General features: G+C 36.8%; 1 protein-coding gene across 1 annotated transcript in view; it reads right to left on the bottom strand.

The window, feature by feature from the left end:
- Positions 1-4,676: 4,676 nt before the first annotated feature.
- The window catches only part of katnal1 (katanin p60 subunit A-like 1), a 38,074-nt gene continuing 15,245 nt past the window's right edge, over positions 4,677-27,505 (bottom strand). The window contains exons 2-11 of the mRNA XM_072264292.1: positions 20,824-20,999; positions 17,742-17,905; positions 15,903-16,068; positions 14,881-15,008; positions 14,687-14,792; positions 11,540-11,698; positions 8,840-8,966; positions 8,006-8,140; positions 7,710-7,836; positions 4,677-6,421 (exon numbers count right to left, since the gene is read on the bottom strand). Coding sequence (XP_072120393.1) covers positions 6,223-6,421; positions 7,710-7,836; positions 8,006-8,140; positions 8,840-8,966; positions 11,540-11,698; positions 14,687-14,792; positions 14,881-15,008; positions 15,903-16,068; positions 17,742-17,905; positions 20,824-20,985 — 1,473 coding nt within the window. The 5' untranslated portion in view covers positions 20,986-20,999 and the 3' untranslated portion in view covers positions 4,677-6,222. The remainder of the gene's footprint in view (positions 6,422-7,709; positions 7,837-8,005; positions 8,141-8,839; positions 8,967-11,539; positions 11,699-14,686; positions 14,793-14,880; positions 15,009-15,902; positions 16,069-17,741; positions 17,906-20,823; positions 21,000-27,505) is intronic.

The raw sequence follows: 27,505 nt of genomic DNA, 5'->3' as shown, positions 1-27,505 counted from the left end.
AGGGAATATAGCCCAAGAGCTGCCAGACATTCCTCATATGGTAACCCTCCTCATATTCATGTATGACTGAATGACAATTAAACTTACTATGTTACTCATTGTGCAACAATCACAACATAAACTCACCATGAAGACAACTTGGAAGTGTGTAGAGTAATGACAATAAAAGACTGAAATATTAACATACATATTGATTTTAAATGAATTTAAAAATAGGGGAAAAAAATCCCAGTTTGTCCCTACTTACTTGATTAAGCAAATATTTCCATTTCTACACACAATTCAATAGATGTCCCAATTCATTTAAAACTAATGCAAATTGACTGTAACATGCAGAGACAATACTAAAAGGAAGTTTTAAATACATTCATATATTAGTTTTCAAACTCTAGTTTTTAAATGGAACTACAGTGAGAAGTTTGAGGCTCAAAATGCTACAGGAATATACTGGCAATCCACAGCATTTACATTTACAAAAATGTAATATTAGTTCAGGATATCATTCATTAAAATATTCCAATTTGAAATACTGAGGTGGTGGAAATGGATTAATACCAGCTTTTGACAAATTAATTGTAAGAGTCTAAAAATACTTGAGTAACCTGCTTGCATCAGAATGTTTACTAATTAAATACAAATGGAAGCCATGGAGCTGAGTGTGAAAAGAAGCCTGTGAATGCAAGAAGAAATCAAAGAAGTCATATGTGTAGGAACCTGGTAAAAGGAATTCAAACTAGGGAAGGCTCAGATTATGCTTTTGGTAAAGGCAAATAAAAGACAGGAAATAACAATTAAATTATAGGACACTGGGAAGTTAGGGGTATTCATTGTACCTACAATTGTGTGTCCACCAGCGTACGAAAATAGCAGAAGAGGTAGGTGGTTAAGGAAACAGAGAGAAATATTTCCTTTATACTAAGACATTGCTTAAGAGCAGGAATCTTGTAATGAAACACACGAGTTAGGTTGCATTAGTGTACTGGACTATATTATTGGAAGAATAAAATATCACTAGAGGGACTTCAGAGATTACAAGGAATCACTAAGATGGAAAAGTTAAGAGGATAGACTTCTGACTGAAGGTTCAAAGCTCAAAAAGTTCAACTACATTTTATTAACGAAGTATGTATACATTATACAACCTTGAGATATGTCCCCTAAGAGGCTCCTTTCAGGTCATTGACATGAAATAGATACTACCTTATCTGCGAAAAACTTTAGCCCTTTCCGTTCTCATTTCAATACTTAAGCCCATAATTAATATTACTAGAGGATACTGGGGGATATTTAAATTGAAGTGCAAAATAATGGACATTTAGATAGCTACAAGAGGTAACTACTGTATTTCCCTTAAGTAGCAAGGTCAAATACAAGCAGGGATAGATTTAAGGCAATAGAAGGATGAATGTATAAACACTCTGGAGGCAGCAGTTTGAAAGTCAATACCTAAAGCATAGAAACGATTTTCACTACTGAAAGAGTACCTGCAAGACTCCAGACTAATACCCTGAAATTCCATATTTAACACCACCACAGGTTAGACATCTACAGTGCAATTAATTCTTGAGATGGAATTACAAAATTTTATTATATTGCACAATTACATTTATATAGTAGTATTTCCAAGCTCTGAACATTGCAAAGCACTTTCCAAAGTAATACCTTCAATAAATAAAGTAATGAATTTGCTGGTGATACAGCCATTGGTGGTAGAATCTCAGGTGGTGACGAGAGGGCGTACAGGAGTGAGATATGCCAACTAGTTGAGTGGTGTTGCAGCAACAACCTGGCACTCAATGTCAGTAATATGAGAGAGCCGATTGTAGACTTCAGGAACAGCAAGACAAAGGAGCACATACCAATCTCCATAGCGGGATCAGAAGTGGAGAGGGTGAGCAGTTTCAAGTTCCTCGGTGTCCAAGATCTGAGGTCTTAAGTTGATCCCAACATGTTGATGCAATTATAAAGAAGGCAAGACAGTGACTATACTTCATTAGGAGTTTGAAGAGATTTGGTATGTCAACAAATACATTCAAAAACTTCTATAGCGATGTACTGTGGAGAGCATTCTGACAGGTTGCATCACTGTCTGGTATGGGGGTTGGGGGGGGGGGCTACTGCACAGGACCAGAAGCTACAGAGAGTTGTAAATTTAGTCAGCTCCATCTTGGGTACCAACTTACAAAGTACCCAGGACATCTTCAAGGAGCAGTGTCTTAGAAGGGCAGCATCCATTACTAAGGACCTCCAGCACCCAGGGCATACCCTTTTCCCACTGTTATCATCAGGTAGGAGGAGGTACAGAAGCTGAAGGCACACACTCAATGATTCAGTAACAGCTTCTTCCATCTGCCATCCGATTCCTAAATGGACATTGAACCCTTGAATACACCTTTTTAATACATATTATTTCTGCTTTCTGTGCGATTTTTAATCTATTCAATATACATATACTGTAATTGATTTATTTATTATATTTCTTCTTTCCTCTATATTATGTATTGCATTGAACTGCTGCTACTAAGTTAATAAATTTCATGACACATGCTGGTGATAAATCAGATTCTGAAAGAATTTTTTTTTTACAATGATCGGAAATGTGTCAGCCAATATGTACATAGCAAGCCTCCACAAACAGCAACGTGGAAACTAAATAATGTTTGTAAAGATAGATGTCGGCTATGACCTTAGAATAATACACCCACCATCTTCCCTTCTTTGAAACACTGCCAAAAGGATCACCTATACCCTTCATGTAGTAGATTGGATCTTGCTTTAATCTTTCATTTGAAACATGCTGACAATTCACCATTTTGTAACAAAGACTTATAATTATTGTGTATAGCTGACCAAATGTCCAGAAGCACTTATTATTCTCCTTTACAGATCAGAATCTCATTGTACCGTATCATTATTAACACAAGTCAGAATCAGATTCAGGTTTATTATCACCTGCATGTGCCGTGAAATTTGTTAACTTAGCAGCAGTTCAATGCAATACGTAATCTAGCAGAGAAAAAATAAACAATAATAAATAAAATAATAATAATAATAAAGTAAATCAATCATGTATATTGAATAGATTTTTTAAAAAGTGCAAAAACAGAAATACTGTATGTTAAAAATAAGTGAGGTAGTGTCCAAAGATTCAATGTCCATTTAGGAATCGGATGGCAGAGGGGAAGAAGCTGTTCCTGAATCACTGAGTGTGTGCCTTCAGGCTTCTGTACCTCCTACCTGATGGTAACAGTGAGAAAAGGGCATGGCCTGGGTGCTGGGGGTCCTTAATGATGAACACTGCCTTTCTGAGACACCGCTCCCTGAAGATGCCCTGGGTACTTTGTAGACTGGTACCCAAGATGGAGCTGACTAGATTTACACCCTTCTGCAGCTTCTTTCGGTCTTGTGCAGTAACCTCTCCATACCAGACAGTGATGCAGCCTCTCAGAATGCTCTCCACAGTACAACTATAGAAGTTTTTGAGTGTATTTGTTGACATACCAAATCTCTTCAAACTCCTAATAAAGTATAGCTGCCGTCTTGCCTTCTTTATAACTACATTAGTTAGAATAAAAGAGTATCAACTAAATTTTAACTAATTCCTCTTTGCTGAATTAGCAGTGAAAACTCTTACTGGGTCTGAGTAATACAATGATACGAGTGGTAAAGGTTACTATACAGTTCTGAAATTAAAGTTTATGATTAAATTTATTTATGAGAAAAATGTTTAGTGTTAATTTAAGTATTGTGATCTAGGGCAGAATTAGATGGTTCACTAGCCTTCTGTCTAGATATGGTGTGAAATTTAACACAGACTTTAAAAAGAATATCTATCCCTTGAGTGTCTAGATATGTTCTCAAACTTACCTCAGACTTAAGAGGAACATCTGTTCCTTGAGCAGCAAGGATGTGACTTCAATAAATTTAAGAAATGTCAGGCTAGGTCATAGGATGAGTAGTTATACAGCAGAAACTACTTTCAAGAATGCTCATACAAAATCGATTATATAATTACCTACCTGTTACGCACATCACTTAATAATCAACTTGTAGGCAGAGGAAGAAATAAGAAAATAAATTTATTGCCATTGAATACTTTTTCCGTCCATGCAAATGACACCGATATTGGTAGCTAAGTTGACCACAATAAACCTATTATTTGATATTCAGTAAACTCAAAATATTGTGAATTTTGAAATTATTTACTCCCTTATGTAACATCACTGACACTAATCTTTAATAATTAATCTCAATAATTACAGATAAATAAGATTGCATAGTATTTTTTCTCAACAGTTTATCTAACAATGGCATGTGAAATGAAACAACTAATCAGTTAACACAAATTATGTGCTTCCATATTGACAGAAGCCAATCTCAGCACGGTTTATCTCATCTGCCAGCCGAGATCAGTCCTAATGATCATTATCATGAAAACAGAGTAACTGGTTATTTATCACAATGCTCTCTATGGGATCAACTATGTTATTTATTTGAGTGCTGATACCTAATTCTATGTTAATCAGTTGAAGTTAACTAGAGGATATGATGGATATTTTATAAATGTATGCGTTCATTTTCATAAAGTATTGATTAAGTAAAAATAAATCCGAAACCGATAAATTCAGAAGTATGTTTACTAATAAGCTTATCAGGATTAATCCATTGTACCAGATTTCACAAGTGTTTAAAAAATTATTTAGAACAGTTGCATAACAAAAATACAACATAAATAATATTCAGAAGTAATATGAGTGGTCATTCACATAGTACACAATGCTTTTACACAAACAATATAAAATGACATAAAACATTAGCATCCCTATTCTTAGAAAGATTTTTACAAAAAGTGCAAGTACTAAAAGGAATGCTCATAACTTAATACTGAATTGCTGATGTTTGCAGCACTATTCAACTCAACAAGCTTAGCTAAATTAGTCATTGTATTAGCATGGAGTTAATTTATAAAATGGAAAAAGAACCCTGCAAGATATTCTGCCTCATTATCATATTAGAAACAATTGAACCATTAAAATTATTCATTGACTTTTGACGTTCTTGTGCAATGCTTAGTGTATCCATCCTTAAGTTAAGGTTACTAGTAGTTACTTGTAGTTAGATATACTAATCAGCTCAGTAAGTTAATAAGATTCTTCATATCTGCACCACAATTAAATCAAATTACCAAGCATGGAAATACCAGTTAGTTCTCTGCTATTAAACTCCTGTAACAAGTTTATCTACTGGCTTGGTTATTCATAATTTAGTATGCAGAGGGTTAAACAGTTAACTTTATAATGCTGGTATATGTGAGAGCAAAATAATTCAAAGAAAACTAAATATTCTCAAAGATTAATGCAATTGTAATAAAGTAATATTATATTAGCTCATTATCACTTTTACACCTTTGAGTGGCAAACATCACTCTCTGTAAACATGGTCGGGAAGCTAATTGTAAACACAAAATTAGGGTCAAGGGGCAATAGGGTAAATGACAGAGTAATTACTTGCTACTATGGTCTAGCATACAGCAGACCAAAAAAATCAAGAAGAAAATTTAAATATTTTGTTAGTATGTTTGATTTGTACCACCATGGAACTAAATGATTAAACTCACCTGAAGGTAAGCAAATGAATGAAGCCTTTTCAATTTTTTATAAAACCATAAAAAAATCTAACAAATGAAAATACATTGTTGCTTATGGAATTGTTAGTTTTGTTCATGATTAATTAAAGCATGTAGTTTCTTCTATACTTTAAGTCCAACCCACACAATTATTGCTATGCATTATATGGCTGTTAAACAAAGGTGTACGTTTGGAGCATTCAGATAAGCAATGTACTGAATTATGGAATGAATCCAATAAATTAGACCAGAGAGAAGAATTATTTTCAATACACACCATAGTTTTATGTTGAGATGTAATTAAAGATTTCTCTAACATGAATAAAGGGAAAAAAGTTCTTTTTTAAACTAATTGGTCAACACAATTAAATAACCTGACATTACTTTGACCCAATACATGACAGTTGGTTTAATTACAAGTATAATAAAGTGCTTTAATTTGTATGTATCAAGTCAGCATTAGTAAACAGACAGTTCACAAGGCTCAACTTATTAATACATTGTCTATTTATGAACCAAAATGTACCAACTTAATGCTGATTTCCCTATGACTCACACAGTCTATATAACTCAAATCCATTCACTTTCACCTAGAGCTACACTGAACCAAACTCAGCCATCCACGTTGCATACTTTTCAAGATCTGAAGCAGAAACCGATTTGGAGATTTTCTTTAGAGACAGTTCAAAGTCATCCATTGTTACAGGCATTTGCAATTCTTCTTTGGATAAAGCTTTGATTTCTTCAGGGGACAGGCCTTGAATTCGTCGACGCATTGCCATCATGCAAGCATCTCTAAAAGTAGAACAAAAGTTACAAAAATACATTTAAATTTACTATTTAAGGCCCAGTTTCATCTAAAGATAACACTCTTCCTTCACCATCTTTATTAATTCAAGTATATTTGCATATTGGCATGTCTAGATCAGTGAATTCTATAAGGCTTTCTTTTGTTTGATTATACTCCATGAAATGACCAGAATATATCCAAATTTACAAATAAATAAATAAATATCAAGTATTGTAGTCAATAGATAAAGTTGATTCCAATCATCTTTTTCACTACTACTGTATGTTAATTGGTACAATTGCAAGTTAATAATTAGTTCTATAACATGCTAAACATACAAAAACGGGAAAATTTTCAACTTCTCAAAACAAAATTTCTTGAACACTACCTTCTGAAAACCACAACTAAACCCAAGTTCTAGACTCCATTGTCTTGACAAGGACAGCATTCGGTAAGGATTGAAGGCAGCTATATATTATATCTCCAATTGGACTTATGGTAATGCATTACACATTGAAATCAGATTCTTGCTGAACAGCAGGAGCACTTTAGTGATAGACAGTTGCTCATTTGATGGAAAGTTTGAATTGCCACCCACTATCTGGTCCTTATTTCATTGGCATCTGGTTAGGGGCATTTGCTTATATATTGGAATTGACAGAAGCATGTTTCAGTATGGGTCTCAAAATATAGGTATAGAGTGAGATCCAATCAGGTACTGACTTACATCTTTTGCAAGTTCCTAAAAATGACTTTTATTTCAATCATGTTGGCTCATCAATACTCAGAACAGGAAATGATCAGATTCATCCCAACTGTCCGTGCTCAACCTTCCCTTGGTGTTTAAGATTGGTAACTAGCATAACTAAATCATTTGGCAATAGGACATAAGGTCACCATTAGTGAAGCAATGGAAATCTGGACACTGGTCTTAACAGTAATGACAAAATTTAAAGTGCTTAGGGACTGGAAGACCTTACAGATATGGAGAAGCCAGTGGAAGGATATACCGTGTAAACTGAAAATTACATTGTAAGATGTAAAGGCAAGACTTTTCCCATTGGATAAAAGCATTGGAATTTCATTGTTTTAAACAATATGAATAAAACCTTGTTTAATTTAATTTATGCTTCTTCAAACTATTTTCATTTAATAACTCAACAACCTTAGCAGAAACTTATTATATTGTGACTGTGGCACACTATTAATTTCCTAAAGAAATCAAGATGCTCTTAACAACCTACATCTTGTATTACTTTGGCTAATTATATTACTTTAACAAATTATCCTTACCTGCATACATTGGTGATATCAGCACCAGAATAACCTTCCATCTTCTCAGCAATTATTGTAACATCAACACCTAAAGCAACATCTACCCCTCGTAGATTTATTTTCAGTAGTTCTGCTCTTCCATTTGCTAATAAAAAGATATATAGCATGAAATAGTGAAGTACATTCTCCAATAAGAATTCCTTACTCAAAAGAAACAATGGTTTAATGTCCCTAGCAACTGAGGCATAATGAGTATAATTCAGTAAGCACATTATTTTTCAAGAAAGCCCTTAAAAGCATTAAAACAGCTTAACCTGTTGGCAAAGAAATGTACACTCTTTTTTCCAGTCTCCTCCGTAATGCTTCATCTATATCCCATGGAAAATTTGTGGCAGCCAGAACCATTACCATTCTTGATGGATCCTCATTCTCTGAACTACCCCCTACACCTGAAATAATAAAGTAACATTAAATACCATAAATGTTAATGAACAGATTTCAATGTTTTACTAGTCATAAAGTATATCAAGCATTAATTTATATTTTGTTAATCAACTTGATAAAGTAGTTGATTTTCCTTTCATACCAGCAAGTTTCAAAAACACATACAAGTTATGTTTATTTCACAAATAGTCAGTCGCTGTCATCACAATCTATTCCACATGATCATGCTTGCCAACATTATCAGTTATTCAACAAATCTGTTTCTGTCCCTGAGGGGAGAAAATGCAAGTATTCGTTTCTCATAGGACAACCACAGGGTAACCACTTAAGGCACTTAACAAATGAAATTTTGTGTATCCAATACAAATTGCTTTTCCTTCAACCTACTAAGCTCCTATAGCCACTTCAGGAGACAGAACCAGAGTTTTTGGTAAATTTGAGTGTTCTAATGGTTTTTTTTTTTAAATAGACAGTATCACAAAATATGCCTTTAGATGTTTGCAAAGCTATTCTCTGATTCATACCAAATGATAATTATTTTTATTAAGTTAGAAACCTATAATTGGCATTCTAATTCCAAGACATAATGACCTTTACATTAAGCAAACAAAATAAAAACAAACTGCTTTAAATAATAGTTGTCCAGAAGACACAACAGTAAATATTACCTATTTACTAATATATTTTAAACAAAGATAACGTACCATCCATCTGAATGAGCAATTCTGATTTGACTCTGCGACTGGCTTCATGCTCATCAGAGGTGCCTCTACGACTACAAATGGAATCGATTTCATCTATAAAAATAGTAGTTGGAGCATAAAATCGAGCCTGAAAGAAGATCATAAATGTAGAGATTTTGTACACAAATGAATATTCAAGATATTCAAAGCATTTTCCTCCACGACACCTGTGTGCAAACTTAATTTAACGCCAGGCTGTTAAGAATAGTTACTTCATTTTGAAATCAGTAATTTTACTGGTTTCTACAGAACTATGGAAACTTTTGGGATCTAACCGTTTCACAAAATGCAGAAGACAGTGCAGAATATAGATGCTAAAAATATTTTAAGTAATTGAAATCTGCACTTTTTTAAAAAAGAGACTGAGAATAATTTGGAGAAAGGTTTTATAAATATTCTTTAAATACCAAATCTGAAAAAAAGATTTGTATTTATATGGTGTTTCATCATGTCTTAATACATGCCCTAAAATATTTTTCATTATAAATACAAAGTAATTACAGACTTGTAAGCAGAAATTTTCATGGAATAATAACTATGTTACTGGTGCTTATGTGGAGAAATGTTGAACTAACAAGTGGCTTAATGTATCATGTCAAATAAACATAGAAAATAGGTGCAGGAGTAGGCCATTCGGCCCTTCGACACTGCACCGCCATTCAGTATGATCATGGCTGATCATCCAACTCAGAACCCTGTACCTGCCTTCTCTCCATACCCCCTGATCCCTTTAGCAACAAGGGCTATATCTAACTCCCTCTTAAATATAGCCAATCAATTGGCCTCAACTGTTTCCTGTGGCAGGGAATCCCATAGATTCACCACTCTCTGTGTGAAGAAGTTTTTCCTCATCTCGGTCCTAAGAGGCTTCCCCTTTATCCTTAAACTGTGACCCCTTGTTCTGGACTTCCCCAACATCGGGAACAATCTTCCTGCATCTGTCCAATCCCTTTAGAATTTTATACGTTTCAATAAGATCCCCCCCTCAATCTCCTAAATTCCAGTGAGTATAAGCTTAGTCAATCCAGTCTTTCATCATATGAAAGTCCTGCCATCCCAAGAATCAATCTAGTGAACCTTCTTTGTACTCCCTCTATGGTAAGAATGTCTTTCCTCAGATTAGGGGACCAAAACAGCACACAATACTCCAGGTGTGGTCTCACAAAGGCCTTGTACAACTGCAGTAGTACCTCCCTGCACCTGTACTCAAATCCTCTTGCTATGAATGCCAGCATACCATTCGCCTTTTTCACCGCCTGCTGTACCTACATACCCACTTTCAATAACTGGTGTACAATGACACCCAGGTCTCGTTGCACCTCCCCTTTTCCTAATCAGCCACAATTCAGATAATAATCTGTTTTCCTGTTTTTGCCACCAAAGTGGATAACCTCACATTTATCCACATTAAATTGCATTTGCCATGAATTTGCCCACTCATCTAACCTATGCAAGTCACCCTGCATCCTCTTAGCATCCTCCTCACAGCTAACACTGCTGCCCAGCTTCGTGTCATCCGCAAACTTGGAGATGCTGCACTTAATTCCCTCGTCTAAGTCATTAATATATATTGTAAACAACTGGGGTCCCAGCACTGAGCCTTGTGGTACCCCACTAGTCGCTGCCTGCCATTCTGAGAAGGTCCTGTTTATTCCCACTCTTTGCTTCCTGTCTGCCAACCAATTCTCTATCCACATCAATACCATACCGCCAATACTGTGTGCTTTAAGTTTGCACACTAATCTCCTGTGTGGAACCCTGTCAAAAGCCTTTTGAAAATCCACATACACCACATCCACTGGTTCTCCCCTATCCACTCTACTAGTTAGGTCCTCAAAAAATTCTATGAGATTCGTCAGACATGTATGAAATGTAAGAAATCTTAAGCATCTGCGTCTCATTTACCTCAAGACTCGCACCACCAAGTTCAAGAACAGTTACTACCCCTCAACCATCAGGCTCTTGAACAAAAGGAGATAGCTACACTCACTTAAGGACTGTTATATTGTTATTTCATGCTCATTATTTATTGTTACTTATTTATATCTGCATTTGCAGTTTGTTTATAGTTAACAGTTCCTGGTGTTTACAGTTACTGATCTATAGATTTGCCAAGTATGCCGCAGAAAAAGAATCTCAAGGTTGTATGTGGTGACATGTATGTACTCTGATAATAATTTTTACTTTGAACTTTGAGGTTAACAAACTTCCTCAAAGGAGATCATCTCTGATAATGAAGCATTCTTTAATGCTGCAAAGATCCCATACCAGTCAGAGAGTAAAGGAATGTTTTCATTTCTAATCCTGCATTGGTGGGAAGCCTTCAACCTTCATGAAGCTACATGCTCCAGCAAGCAAAAGTGAAACAGTCAATTGAAAAGAGAACGTCATGGTGGATAGTAAACTGTAGAATGTTGCATTTATTCAAGGGAATGTTTGCAATAGTCAAAAATTTAAAGATTGGAATTAATCTGATCTGTCAACATCACTTAACGTACAGTATTTGCAGATTGCATTTGTGATTGGTACATTTTACGTGAACATTCCCCACTAATTTGACTCATGAAAAAATGCAAACATCAACACTGTTTTAGAATTTATTCAGCACCCATTGCGACCACAGATACACAGCATACGTATATAAAAAACAATTTTACTTACCATTTCAAACAACAAACGAACCAATTTTTCAGACTCTCCTCGGTATTTGGAAGTTAATGTGGAAGAGGACACATTAAAAAAAGTTGTACCACACTCCGTAGCCACAGCTTTAGCTAGCATGGTTTTACCTGTCCCTGGTGGTCCAACCATTAAGATCCCCTAATAATACAGAAAACAAGAATGTTTACTCAAAATTGTATTTGGATGCAATTAAGCTAATTTATCCAGCATTCAAATGCTGACTCATTATGCACTAAATGTAAGGTGAGTGTTTACTTTCTTCATCTCCTCTCCAATTAAATAACAAACCTCCTGTCTTCCTCAGTTTGAAAAGGTGGCCTCGATATTGTTCTTTTAATCATACGTTGCTGGTTTGCTGAGTAACAGTGAATAGTACAAAGAGCACAAAAGCAACAATAAAATAACCCCAAAGCTTGTCATCAGAATGAGAAATGAAGAATCACATCAGGAGAAACTTGAAGGTAGAAACTCAGCTTCATTCAAATAAAGGAAAAATGTATAATCTAATAAATAATCCAACATTCTTTTGAGCTGCTATGTCACGACATTAAAGCTTAATAAAAGCAATAAGAGGGTTATAAGATGGAATACATATATTTTTTTAAAAATCCAATCAGTTGATGGAAGTTACTCAACAAGTAAACAAATATATTTAGAAATAATACCAGCTTTACTCAGTAATTCAGATCCTGCCAATATTCATGCATGCACATGCAATTTTCTGCTTCAAATTAAAATATGCCTCCTGGAATAACATCAAATTTTCTGCGCAATGCATTTATTTTTGTACCATGTTCCAGATTCATAGTCACATTTCTCAAGTTGCGTTATTGCAATTGTTCTATGGAACACTGAAATTAATCTTGAACTAATGCCACTTGTTTTACTACATTCTGAGATTTGTACCTGCTGAAACTATGCACTGTTTCAGCTCGTTTCAAGAAATCTGTTATTATTCCATTCCCCCCACCAAAAAAAAATAAAGATCACTGGATTCAATAACTGCATGCCAGTTGCACTCACATCAGTCATAATGAAAACTTTTGAAAGGCTAGTCATGTAATTTCTCAAATCCATAAGTCAATTTTCTGGATTCTATGCAGTTCTCCTACAGAGCTAACAGATTTGTCTGTAGATAATGTAGTTAACGTTGGTCTGGATATCTTGGAAGGCATGGGACTTCCTCTTGGACAGATGGCACTACATGAGACTAGGGAAGCACATCTCTACATTGTACTCAATCAGCACTGGTGCACCACAGGGGTGCGTTCTCACCCATCAGTTAAACTGATAAAGTTTGTAGGTAACACCACTGTCGTTGGACTAATCATCAGAGGTAATGAATCCAAGTACAAACAGGAAGTAAACAAGCTGGTATCCTGGTGCAATCACAATAACTTGGAAGTGAATGCCCTTAAAAACAGATGCATATTGACTTCAGGAGAAATGAGTCTCGTCATCAACAACTCTACAGTTAGCACTGTTTCAACATTCAGGTTTCTGGACATTATTATTTCACAGGACCTTACGTGGTAGACCCATATGTCCTTCATTAACAAAAAGACTCGACAAAGGATGTACTTCTTGTGGTGGTTGGTAAAATTCCACCTTCCACATAACAGACTGGTGCAATTCAACATTGCCATCACAGAAAGCATTCTCACATCATCCATTACTGTTTGGTTTGGTCCAGCATCCTCTCACAATATACAAGAACTATAAGACAGCAGAAAAGTCTATTGGCTACAGTCTACCATCACTGCAGGACTTGCATGTGCTCAGGACAAAGAAGCAGGCAGAAAAATCATTGCAGATGCTACCCACCCGGCAAACTACTTCTTCCAAAAAGCTCCCTTCTGGAAAGTGCTATAGGGCTACTAAAACAAAAACTTCATGCCACCTTATAAGTGTCTTCCCTCAGGCTGTTAATCATTCTAGTTAGCCCTCCAACCCCCAATCTATTACCACAGTCACTGCAGAACACTGTAAACACTCTAAGCCACTTTTTACAATGCTGTTTACGTTAATATATGCTGTGTTTATGTATTTACGCACATTTATTCCATAACTATACTTCTAACAGAATAAATGGAACATTGGCCAAGTAACTAAAAGTAGATCACTTAGGGTGCCAAGTTGCAAATAGCAGGATGACAGGAGTGATCAGCCTGAAGCAATTAATAACAATCTGTATTCACAAAAGATTAATTAAAAGTAGTAAAGCAAATTACTTTTCATTAAAAGTTATTTCCATTTTGCTTAAACATTTAATTCTTCACTTGGTTAGATGTTTCTAGCCACCTATTTTAATTTTATTTTTAAAAATCACATTGAAAATCTGTTTGGTTGTTTTATTAGCTTTTAAATGTCTCTAATAACTATTAATAATCTCTTACAATCTTAGCAGTTAGCAAAACTAAGAACCGTCAAAGGTTTCACAGGCATGGTTTCATCACTGCTTCCCTGCCACTGCTCAAGCAACTTCACCACAGTCCAGGATGCTCTAGGTGAGTTAGCTGTACTTTGCATCCAAATTTGTTAAATAAGGGAAGGAGAGAGCACTATGACTTAGATTCTATAATATTTCGCCCAATTAGTTCAAATAATATTTAATTTTATTTTGCAAAGTCAATATTTTATGTAACTTCCTATGTTAAATGCATAATCACTTAAAAACAGAAGACTTGCAGGTAAGCAAATCTTAGGGGAAGAAAATAATATGATTTAGAAGTATTATTTTCTGGGTTACAATAGGGACTGACAGGGTGCAGATTCAGAAATATATGAACGTGATATACCGTGTTGATATAATATTTGAAATATGGGAAACTTGAATGAAGAAATCATGTTAAATTTTTACACGTCTCTAGCCAGTGGGTGGTTTGCATTCCTAGATACTACCCCTAGGAAGCACATTAAGGTTTACCAAGATCATGTGTGAAATAAGAGCTCAATTACTTTGAGAACTATTCTCCTTTAAAGGTAAAAATTAAGGTAAGAATCAAAAGAAGTATTTACAACTAGGAATGGTTTTAATGGAACAAGCGAGGCTAAACTATTTCTTTTGGCAGGCATGATGCTAAACAAAGGTGATCAATTTAAGATCACAACAAAAGTAATTTCTACCTTCCATGGTCGTCTTATTCCTTTGAAAAAGTCAGGCATCCACATTGGTAACACAACAGCTTCTCTCAAGAGCCTTTTAGCATCTTCTAAATCCGCTATATCATCCCTGAATAGAAAATGAAGATAATGAATTTTTCCACCCGTGACTAAATTAAAAGTATATTCAAAACAGTAGTTTAAAAATAATTCAATACCAGTGGACATTTGGATTCCTAGATATTATATCTCTCTCCAGAACATCAATTAATTCTTTGTCATAACCAGTTCCGTCAAATTTCTTCCCATCTGCATCTCCTGCTGCTTCCTGGGGATTCCTTTTGCCCTGCAATCAAGTTAGCAAAGGATATTAATATTCTTATTATTTTTCCTCTTATTAGCATATGCATGAAATAAGCATACCTTTCACATTTGCAGTTACTATCCTATAGATTTGCTAAGTATGCCCGCAAGAAAAAGAATCTCAAGGTTCTATATGGTGATGTGTATGTACTTTAATAATACATTTTACTTTGGACTTTTAATTTTTCAAGAAAATATTTCAACAAGGTATTTAAATACTTCAAAACCCCAAAAAGCTTTGATTTACCATTAATTACTAAACCTGTGAAGATAAGTTCGGTTGCTGTCATTTTCTTTCCCTACCTTAAAAGCAATTTTAATCAAATTGTAATCTTAGTTTCACTTCAGGCGTTTTTCTGCATTTAGATGGGCCTGAGTCACTTCAAGCAAGCGAAAATTCGAATTAAAAGTATTTATCACAGAAGCAGAAAATTAGGAAATGGGTTTTTTTTTAGACTTTCTTACAAAGTCAGGAGTTAATTAATTGGTCTCAAGTTAGCCATCTCAGGTACATCCTCAAGGAAGAAGAGAAGATAAAATTAGAAGTCCCAAAAATATATGAAAACTGGAAGTTGAAGGAAGCAAGAAGGATATTATAAGCCACACACCTCTCACACTACAAAGCTAGGGTTTCCCATGCTACTAGAAGACCATCCATTAGAGAGGAGAAACAATTATGTAAAATAAAAATAATTCTTTGCTGTATGATTCTATGGCTCTAAGACAAATAATAGAAAACTGTTTTAAAAAAACACATGATTTGACAGTTTCAAAATTAAAACCATAAAGAAGTTAATAACCATACAGAATGTTTGACCATAAATAATAATTTTCAGGAGTTCTACAGCATAATTTACAAGTAGCACAATTTATTTACCTTTTCATCTTTCCCCCTAACTCTGGAATCACCACCATACTTGCTGCTAGACTTCTCAGCTCTACCAGCCTGCTGACCTCGACCTACAAGTCCTCGTGCCTGGACAACTGGAGACTCTTTACGAGAGGGTTTAACTTCACGATTTTGCCGCTTCATCAAAGGAGCTCTGTGAAGTTCAGCATAAAAATGTATTAGGTAGAACAGTCATGCAATCCTATCAGGTGATGCCAGAGAAAAAGCTATTATGTAGTCAGTAACAGCGTAATACTTTTCCACAAAGTTTCAGTGAAGAGTAGAAAGGTTGATGTTTTGTAATTTTAACAGACTTTAGAAAAATTCAGGTTATTTCATTTCAATGCAATAAAATTTGATAACCATATGTAATAAAATATAACCTCTAGCAGATTTTAATCAAGATCAATACTGTTCTAAGGGGTATGAAACCATACATATGAGTACTTAATTTCATTTCCTATTAACTGTGACTTTTTTTTAAAATGTAAAATTAGTTTAAATAGTTTCAATTATCTTAAGCACTTGTTATCCAAATTATTATTTTGATATATAGCGAATTCCAGTTAATTGGGACACATCAGGACCAGTAAATGTTGGCCTAATTAAGTGGCGAAGTTTCATGGAAATAGTTCAAAAAGGTATAAAAAAGACAAACTAAATAACAAAATAACGTATTTAACTGAAATACAAAACAAATTAGAATACTGTCAATATCACTACAATACTATAAAACTAGCTATTCGTTCCTAATAGTTTTTGACAGAGGAAATCAAACATCACCATCATCATTATGTGCTGTGTCGTATGATGTAGGCAATCATGGCCCCATAATCATGACTGTTCTTGGCAAATCTTTCTATTGCCTTCTTTTGGGCAGTGTCTTTACAAGGTGGGTGATCTCCGCCATTATCACTACTCTTCAGAGATTGTCTGCCTGGCATCAGTGGTCACATAACCAGGATTTGTGATATGCACCATACAACCATCCACCACCTGCTTCCATGGCTTCACACGACCCTGACTGGAGGGTTAAGCAGGTGCTACACTTTTCCCAAGGATGACCTGCAGGCTAGCAGACGGAAGGAGTGCCTTACATCTCCTTTGGTAAAGATGCATCTCCACTCTGCACCCTATGCATTTGTGTACATGGCTGTGTTCTTTGATTGACTGTAAATGAACAATATCAGCACAGAGACACCTAGTGCAGATAATGGATTTCCTTCATACACTGCTTTCATCCAAAACTTAATTTTCATTGTAGCATTCAAGATGATTGTCAATACCTTCAAATTCTTCGTAGTTCCTAACTTGTTGAAGTCATGAATTATGTTAATGTTTATTTTTCACCAACAGTGACAAAAGTCACTGTTTTTTAAAAACACAAACACACACAATTGACTACTTATAAACTGTTTGCTGTAAGCTTGCTATAGCATCTAATTGCCACACAAGTGCATGCGATTGATGCCAGTTAGAACCCATTTTACAAGTCTCCTGTCCCAATTAAGCAGCATAGTATTCAAAATAAACGAAAAGAATCCCAGCAATTTTCTCCATTAGTTTTTGTTCTTTAAGAGTCTTCCCCAATAAGCACTTCCCCAATTAACCAGAAACTTCTGTACTAGCTTTTTGTAAAAGAAACTTCTATAAAGTAGAAGGTCCTGACTGGCCACTCTATCTATGACATGTATTATTGATTTTGTAACAGTGTTTTCCTTATAATACTTACATTTGATAAGAGGTTACCATTTACTTTCACAGACAAAAAATTAATGAACTTGTAATTCATAACTTTATAGAATGAACATTATTTACTTTACACACCTATGCTCAACTGGAATAGGTGGTGGCCAAATACTTGGATCTTTGGGAGACTCATCTTGCTGTGGTGCAGAGAAATCAGTTGGAGGTTTCTCTACTCGAAAGCTTTCCAATGTGTTTACAATACTTTTCACCTGCTCATACTCTTCAACTAGCTCCTGTCGCACCTGTAAAACAAAACTCAGTTCAGCATATAGTTTCTCAGACAGAGTATCTTAGTGTTCTAGTCAAAGACTAAACATCTATACCCTCAACAGTTCAAGAAAAGCACATTAAAATAATATCGCTTTCTGCCGTTAATCTTCAAAAGTTACAGGTCAATATATGTCAAAAAAGGGGCATTTAGTTTAGTCCAACTCATATCCGAACAGAGATAAGGTGGTAAAATAAACCTCAAAAACCACATCCAAGTAGGAAAAAGTAACATGAGTCACATATAAAGAGCTGCTACTCTGGTTCAAACTGGGAAAAAAATTGGTGAGGTGCAGCTAAGAAAGCACATAAGATATATACAGGATGGGCAGCACACCAGTGCAGTGTGAGGTCCCCCAAGCTGTGGAGCAATAGAACATGCCTTGCATAATTTAGGTGCACAAGCCTCAAAGCCTACCGGTTCCCATCACAACAGAAGCACCTGGAAGACGAAGAGCATCTCAAGTTCCTTGCGGCATGTCAGACTGGGTTAACCTACTGCTAAAACAAGCCACAGACCTCCATGTTGTCTGCAGGCTCACATTATTCTCTAGCCTCTAATGAAGGGAACAATTTTATGCATTGAAATTCAAACGTGTTTGACTGCATTTTGCAGGTTAGCATATGATAAAATTCTATTTCAAGGAACACAGTATTATTGTGTTACACAACAGGATTTTCACTGCTCCCTTGTCCATTAAGGTAAGTCAGAATAGATAGTTTAAAAAAAAGAAAATACTGGAGATCAGGCAGCATCTGTGCAAAGGGAAACAGTGCTAAAACTTCTGATTTGAAACCTTATTGTCAAAACCAAAATGTTTGCTTCAAACTCAGTGATTTTTACTAGCACTGCAAATCATTACAGCTGGCTTCCATACTTAGCGTTCAGAAGAATAAAATTAGACATGGCTCCAGGAACAATCTGTTTGTTCTGGAAATACTCATGATCATCAAACTCAGACAGGGAGCCTACAAATGAACATCTGGCATAACATGTAGGCATACATTCTGGTAAAGTACTTAGGGTTTGATATGCTCAAACAAGGAATATACATCTGTAAGAACTTAATGCAATTTTATACTGCCACTAAAATTCATGTATATAAAAGCAGTCATTTTCAAGTATTCCCATAAAACACAACTTGCCTTATTTGCATAAATATTGTGCGAGCAACAAATATCCCTACATCCTATTTTGTCTGAACCTAAGATTCTAACCTCCAATCCTATTCATGAAAGAATAACACCTTTTGTTTGCAGCTACCTTACCAACATTAAGGACAATTTCTCTCTAACGATTGCCATTCTCGATTCATCCAATGTTCTCCTAAATGGCCCTTCATCCTCTGCCCTCAGTGTCTTTCATAGAGTCACGCTGACATACAGCAAAATAGCATGGAAACAAAGGCCTATGGCCCAAATCGTCCATGTACATCTAAGCTAATCGCATTTGCCTGCACTTGGCCAACATCCTTCTAAACCTGACCATGCTATATACCAGTCCAAATCCTTTTAAATTTTCTCATTGGAACTGCCTCAACCGCTTCCTTAGTCAGCTCAATCGATATGTGCACCACCTTCTGCATGAAGAAGTTACACCTCAGGTTCCTTTTTAAATTTTCTCCTCTCAATTTAAATGTATAGGTTTTTAAAATTCTCTTTCCTTGGAAAAAAAGACTGTGCATCCACATCTATGTCCTTCATGATTCTGTGCACCTCCATAAGGTCATCTCTCAGTCTCCAATGCTCCAAAGAATAAAGTCCTGGCCTGCCTAACTGTAACTTATATTTGCCGGACCAATAACCACACCACATACAGTTCTTTACTTTATCCTTTCACCAGTTTATTTGTTCCAACTCAGCCAGCGAGAATACCTCTGTCTCTGGCGGCTCATGACGAACTTCTGTCTAATATGCAGAAACGTTACAATTTATAGAACTAGCGAAACAAAGAGCGCTTAGAGAAACTGGTATTCTCACCAGGTCTGTTGGAGCAAAACTTAATTACTTAGATAAGATAGTCTACTAAATCAAAGTTTTAATTACAAATGAATGTTCTGTCCAATCCTTATCGGTTATTCTCTTTCATTAGAAAAAGGAAGGAACTTAGTTCAGTGGTGTGAGCCTGTGTGAATCCAGCCTCCATATCGTTCTCAAGGGACAGCTATGAGTCATTAATCTAAACAACCTGAAGGCAGATTCCTCAACACAAGCCAGCACTTAATTTTAACCCATTATTTACAAGAGTCCAAGAATCATTTCTTACGTCCCCCAATTCCCTTAAAACTTCATCATAACGTCTGTCTAAAACTCAAATCCTCGAGTCCTGCAGACATTCTTATAAATCACCATCATACTCTTTCCAGCTTAATGGTATCTTTCCTACAACAGGGTAACCAAAACTGTACATAACAATTCAATTTTGTACAACTGCAGCACAACACCCCTACTCCTATACTCCATGGACTGATGAAGAACAGCATGTCAAGCATCTTCATCATCAGCCTGTTTTCCACTTTCAGGAAATTATGCACTTGAACCTCTGGATTCCTCTGCTCTACAACACACTCCAGGGCACTACTATTCACTGTGAAAATCCTACCCTATTTTGAATTGTCTTGTCTGAACACCGTTTACCACTCCTCAGCCCACTCTCCTAGCTGATCAACATCTCTACTAATAACTCATGTGTTAGAGGTAGTCAAATTATATAATACATAAACAAACATCTATATCAGGGGTCCTCAACCTGGGGTCCACAGACCCCTCGGTTAATGGTAGGCGTCCATGACATAAAAAAAGGTTAGGAACCCCTGATCTATATAAAACATGACTCAGAAAGAAATTTCAAAATGTAAATCATAGAAAAAAAATTTCAAAATGGAAATCGTACCTGCAACCATTTCACCTTTAAAGCTGGATCTCTTATTAAATGAGTGTGTTTTTGAATCTGCTGGATCACTCCTTGGTAGTAAACCATTGAAGAATCATAGTTTCCTAAAAGGGCATACTCTCTCCCTTTTTTTACATTATCATAAATTTCTGCTAAACTCATGGTGTTCCACACTCCTGTAAGATTAAGAAAATGAAATAACATGCTTTAGAGTTCACTTTTCAATCATGCCACTTTACTGCACTAATTTCCCTATTATCAAATAAAATACTGATCTTTCTTGAATAAATTAGGAATGATTCATCTTTTCATCTGAGACTGTAACTCTTGGTTCTTGATATCACAGCTGGGGACATTTACTCTGTCAATCCTCTGAAGAATACATTATGTTTCATTAAATTCATTTCTTGTTCTCCAGAACACAAGCCCAGTCTGCTTAATTATTTTCCACAAATGACAAAAACCCAACAAATGTCAGTGTACTCCTTTATTCCAAGTATATTGTTCCTTAGATGATGAGACCTGGTCTGTATACAATATTCCAGATATGACCGCACTCTTGTGAAATATAATTGTAATGTCATGATCCTAATTTTGTCCTCAAATCCTCTTGCAATAGAGGTCAAGATTCAATTTGCCCTCTTACCTGCTTGCGAAAACTACATGTTAACTTCCAGTGAAAATCCACGCAAGGTCTCTTAGAATACCAACAAGTTCTAATTTCTTGCCACAGGTTGTTCTGATAGCTCAATCAAAGTGAATGATCTCACATCTTTCCATGCTATATACTCAGTGGTCACTTCATTAGGTACACCATCATGTGGCAGCAACTTAATTCACACAAGTATGCAGACATGGTTAAGAGGTTCAGGTGATGTTCAGACCAAAAAATCACAATGGGACAGAAATGTGATCCAACTGATTTTGATTGTGGAATGGTTGTTGGTGCCAGACAGGATGGGCTGAGTATCTCAGAAACTGCTGATCTCCTGGGATTTTCACACACAACAGTCTCTAGAATTTATAGAGAATGGAGCAAAAAACATAAAGCATCCAGTGAGCATCAGTTCTATGGATGAAAGTGCCTTGTTAATGGCAGAAGTCTGAGGAAAATGGCCAGGCTGGTTCAAGCTGACAGGAAGGCAAAAGTAACCCAAATAACCATGCATTACAAAAGAGTTGTGCAGAACAGCAGCTCTGAAGGCATAATATTGAACCCTGAAGTGGATGAACTTCAGCAGCAGAAGAGCACTTTCCTATGTACACAGTGACCACCTTATTAGGTACAGGATATTATCTATTAACAGATAGGCTAATAAAGTGGATTGTTAGCCTATCTATTAGTAGATAGGCTAATAAAGTGAATGCTAAGTGTATTTTATCCAAGATGTCCTCATTCATTCACTTAGCTATCTGCATCCCTTGAAATCTCACTGCATCATCCATAGGTATAAGCACAAACTACCACCTAATTCCTACTTCCATGGGGTGAAGGAGGCAGAGTTGTAACTTTATAGAGCTTCATAAAATTATGATATAGTTAAGAGAGATAGCCAGTCTTTTTCCCAGAGAAGGGGAGACCAAAACAACAGAGCATAGGACTGAGGGCAAATTTTTCACATAATTAGTGGGTAATTACTTTACTGTCGCCAAACAATTGATACTAGAGCATACAATCATCACAGCGATATTTGACTCTGCGCTTCAAGCTCCCTGAAGTACAAATCGATAGTAAATAGTAAAAATTTAAATTATAAATCATAAATAGAAAATGGAAAAGGGAAAGTAAGGTAGTGCAAAAAAAAACTGAGAGGAGCAGATTGGAGGTTTAGAAGGGTTTCCTCAGGTATAGGATAGTGTAGAGGGCAGTTTGCTCGGGAGAGCACGCGTAGAGTCGCCAGATACCGGCACCATCTTAATATATAACAAACTCATCAAATTAGAAAAAACTGCCAGCAAAGGGGGTAGAAACAGGTACAATTACAAGATTTATAAAAAAACATTTGGACAGGTACATGGATAGAAAATGTTTAAAGCATAAATGAGATTAGCTTAGATAGGCACCTTGCTTGGCAAGGATGATTTGTGCCAAAGGCCTGTTTCCATGCTAACTATATGAAACTAATCTTGTACTGTAGCAAACTTGGATATATTAGACTCCTCTCATTCAAATCATTGATACAAATTCCAAACAACTGAGCCTCTGAATTGTGCAGCCCCCCACTAATCACAGCCTCCTCTGCTCTTACCTTGTTTTATGTCCTCATTCCTCACCTGTATATTACCCACTAGAGTATTATTTCATTTTATTTAATGATCTTGTGAAATCTTATCAATGGCATCTGGAAGTCCAAAAACAACATTGCCATTGGCTCCCTTTTGATCTAGCTCAAATTTCCAGTTACAACCTCAAATAACACTAAGAGATCACTCAAATGTGAATTCCTTTTCTTTAACCCTTCTTTACTCTGCCCAATTGAACTAACATTTCTAAGTGCCACATCACACTGCCTGACTCCCTTTAGTGCCAAAATGTTCTTCTAACTCTTCCTCTCATCCTTTGAAACTATAATTAAAAATTGGATAAACAAACTTGCTGACTCACTGAAAGGTTTTCCTGAATTAGAAACATGTCATTACTTATAACATTCTTTTTTATATATACAAAATCTCTTTCTAAATTTGACTGCTTCTGCACATAGAATAAAAACAATGATTGAAATTATATGATGGGGCTTCTCTGCTCACTGGACGTGTACACTTTCATCACAATTGCTCCCAATTCATTGCTAGTATAATATTTTTTGAAATTCTTACACTCATCTTTTGAGAATTTAAGTGCCTCAAGGGAAAAACTATGCCAAAATTTAGATGAACGAAGATAGCCAAGATGATGAATTCTGTGTGGTTTCCTAAATCAGCACATTCTGGAGGCAACCAGAGAACACGCTATATTAAAATGTCAGAAGCACTAAGGAAGCCAGGCAGCATCTATGGAAAGATAAACAGAGTTAATATTTCGGGTCAAGGACCATTTGTCAGTGGGAAAGGCAGAAAAACAAGAATGCCAAAGGCATTTACGAAGGAAAGAATTGAGAGTGTGGAAGTGAGTTTTGGTCAACATCTTATCAGAAGGGAAACAGAAACCACTCACTGAGAGTGAACAGGCAAAAGGAACAGATGGAATCACTCTGTAGAGCATTGGTAAACATCTTCAAAACTGGCATTCCTGGAAGAGAAGTGAAAGTGAATCAACCTGCTGTGAATTTACTGCATATTCTGTTTATGCTTCAGATTTCTACCATCTGCAGCCCCCACCACCCAAACAATCTGTCACTGTATAATGGGATAGAATCTATTAATAACCTCATTGTGAGCGCAGGCCTAGGCGGTAACAATTTGATCGAATTTTAGATTGAGATTGAGGAAAATAGAATGGGTCCAAGGCTTGTATTACAAACTCAAAAAGGGCTATTATGGAAACAATGAGCCACAGAGTCAAAGGTTCAAAGTTCAAAGTAAATTTATTATCAAAGTACATATATTACACCATCTACAACCCTGAGATTAGTTTTCTTGTGGATATACTCTATAAATGCAATAACCATAACGGAGTCCATGAAAGACCGCACCAAAAAGGGCAGACAACCAGAGTGCAAAAGACAACAAACTGTTCACAGAAGACCATAAGACAAAGGAGCAGAAGTTGGCCATTTGGCCCATCGAGTCTGCTCCGCCATTTTATCATGAGCTGATCCATTCTCCCATTTAGTCCCACTCCCCCGCCTTCTCACCATAACCCTCGATGCCCTGGCTACTCAGATACCTATCAATCTTTGTCTTAAATACACCCAATAACTTGGCCTCCACTGCCGCCCGTGGCAACAAATTCCATAGATTCACCACCCTCTGACTAAAGAAAGTTCTTTGCATCTCTGTTCTGAAAGGGCGCCCTTCAATCCTTAAGTCACGCCCTCTCGTACTGGACTCCCCTATCATGGGAAACAACTTTGCCACATCCACTCTGTCCATGCCTTTCAACATTCGAAATGTTTCTATGAGGTCTCCCCTCATTCTTCTAAACTCCAAGGAATACAGTCCAAGAGCGGACAAACGTTCCTCATATGTTAACCCCCTCATTCCCAGAATCATTCTAGTGAATCTTCTCTGTACCCTCTCCAACGTCAGCACATCCTTTCTTAAATAAGGAGACCAAAACTGCCCACAGTACTCCAAGTGAGGTCTCACCAGCACCTTACAGAGCTCAACAGCACATCTCTGCTCCTATACTCTGTTCGTCTAGAAATGAATGCCAACATTGCATTCGCCTTCTTCACCACCGACTCAGCCTGGAGGTTAACCTTACGGGTATCCTGTACGAGGACTCCCAGGTCCCGTTGCATCTCAGAACTTTGAATTCTCGCCCCACTTAAATAATTGTCTGCGCGTTTATTTCTTCTGCCAAAGTGCATAACCATACACTATCCAACATTGTATTTCATTTGCCACTTCTTTGCCCATTCTCCCAATCTATCCAAGTCTCTCTGCAGACTCTGTTTCCTCAGCACTACCGGCCCCTCCACTTATCTTTGTATCGTCAGCAAACTTAGCCACAAAGCCATCTATTCCATAATCCAAATCGTTGATGTACAATGTAAAAAGAAGCGGCCCCAACACAGACCCCTGTGGAACACCACTGGTAACCGGCAGCCAACCAGAATAGGACCCCTTTATTCCCACTCTCTGTTTCCTGTCAATCAGCCAACGCTCTATCCACGTACGTAACTTTCCCGTAATTCCATGGGCTCTTATCTTGTTAAGTAGCCTCATGTGTCGCACCTTGTCAAAGGCCTTCTGAAAATCCAAATATGCAACATCCACTACATCTCCCTTGTCTAGCCTACTTGTAATTTCCTCAAAAAATTGTAATAGGTTTGTCAGGCAGGATTTTCCTTTAAGGAATCCATGCTGAGTTCTGCCTATCTTGTCATATGCCTCCAGGTACTCTGTAACCTCATCCTTGACAGTCAACTCCAACAACTTCCCAACCACCAATTCAAAATACAAAAGAAATAGTAATAATAATAATAATAATACTAATAATAAATAAATAAGCAATAAATATTGAGAACATGGGATGAAGAGTCCTAGAAATGACACCATAGGTTGTGGGAGCAGTTCAGTGATGGGGTGAGTGAAGTTATCCCCTCTAGTTCAAGAACTTGATAGTTGAGGGGTAACAACTGTTCCTGAATCTGGTGGTGTGAGTTCTGAGGCTCCTGTACCTTCTTCCTGATTTCAGCAGTGAGAAGAGAGCATGACATGGTGGTAGAGGTCCCTGATGATGGATGCTGCTTTACTGCAACAATGCTAAACGTAGATGTGCTCAACGGTGGGGAAGGACTTTACCCATGATTGACTGGGCTGTATCTACTACTTTTTGTAGGATTTTCTGTCAAAGGACATTGGTGTTTCCATACCAGGCCGTGAAGCAACCAGTCAATATACTCTCCATCACACATCTAGAGAAGTTTGTCAAAGTTTTAGATGTCATGCCAAAAGTAGAGGCGCTGCCATGCTTTTTTCGTAATTGCACATACGTGCTGAACCAGGGCAGGTCCTCTGATATGAGATCAGAGGAATTTATAGTTGCTGGCCCTCTCCACCTCTGATCCTGATGAGGATTTGCTCATAGACTTCCAGATTCCTCCTCATGAAGTCAATAATCAGCTCCTTGGTCTAACATTGAGTAAGAGGTTATTATTCTGGCAACACAGCGAAATTTTTAATCTCCCTCCTATATGCTGATTCATCACCATCTTTGATTCTGCCAATGACAGTGGTGTTGTCAGCAAATTTAAATATGGCATTGGAGCTGTGTTTAGCCACACCATCATAAACATAAAGTGAGTAGAGCAGGGGCTAAGCACAGATCCTTGTAGTGCATCTGTGCTGATGAAGGTTGTGGAGGAGATATTCTTGCCAATCCAAACAGACTGGGGTCCGCAAGTAAGGAACTGAGGATCCAATTATACAAGGAGGTATTGAGGCCAAGGTCTTGAAGCTTAATGATTACTTTTGAGGGGATGATAGTACTGAATGCTGAGCTGTAGTCAATAAAGAGCATCCTGATGTACGCACCTTTACTGTCCAGATGATCTCGGATTGAAAGGGCATCTGCCGTGGACCTGTTGAGCCCGTGGGCAAATTGGTGTGGATTCAAGTCACTTCTTAAGCAGGAGTTGATATGTTTCATCACCAAACTCTCAAAACACTTCTTCATTGTGGATGTAAGTGCTACTAGATAATAGTCATTGAGGCAGGTCGCCATGTTCTAGACACCAGAATAACTGAAGCAGGTGGGTACCTCAGACTGCCAAAGTGAGAGGTTAAAGATCTCAGTGAACATTCCAGACAATTGATTAGCACAGGTCTTTGGAACTCAGCCAAGTACCCAATCTGGGTTGGATGCTTTTTGTAGATTCATCCTCCTGAAGGATGCTCTCAGATCAGGCTCAGAGACTGAAATCACAGTGTCATCAGGGGCTGTGGGAGTTTATGATGGTTCCTCCATGTTTTGACAGTCAAAGCAAGCATAGAATGCACTGAGCTAATCCAGAAGCAAAGACCTGTCGACTGATTTCACTTTGTGAGAGGTGATAACATTCAAGCCCTGCCACAG

The sequence above is a fragment of the Mobula birostris genome, chromosome 7 (genome assembly GCF_030028105.1).
Source record: "Mobula birostris isolate sMobBir1 chromosome 7, sMobBir1.hap1, whole genome shotgun sequence".
NCBI classification, from domain to species: Eukaryota; Metazoa; Chordata; class Chondrichthyes; order Myliobatiformes; family Myliobatidae; genus Mobula; species Mobula birostris.
This window is presented reverse-complemented; position numbering and strand designations above follow the sequence as displayed.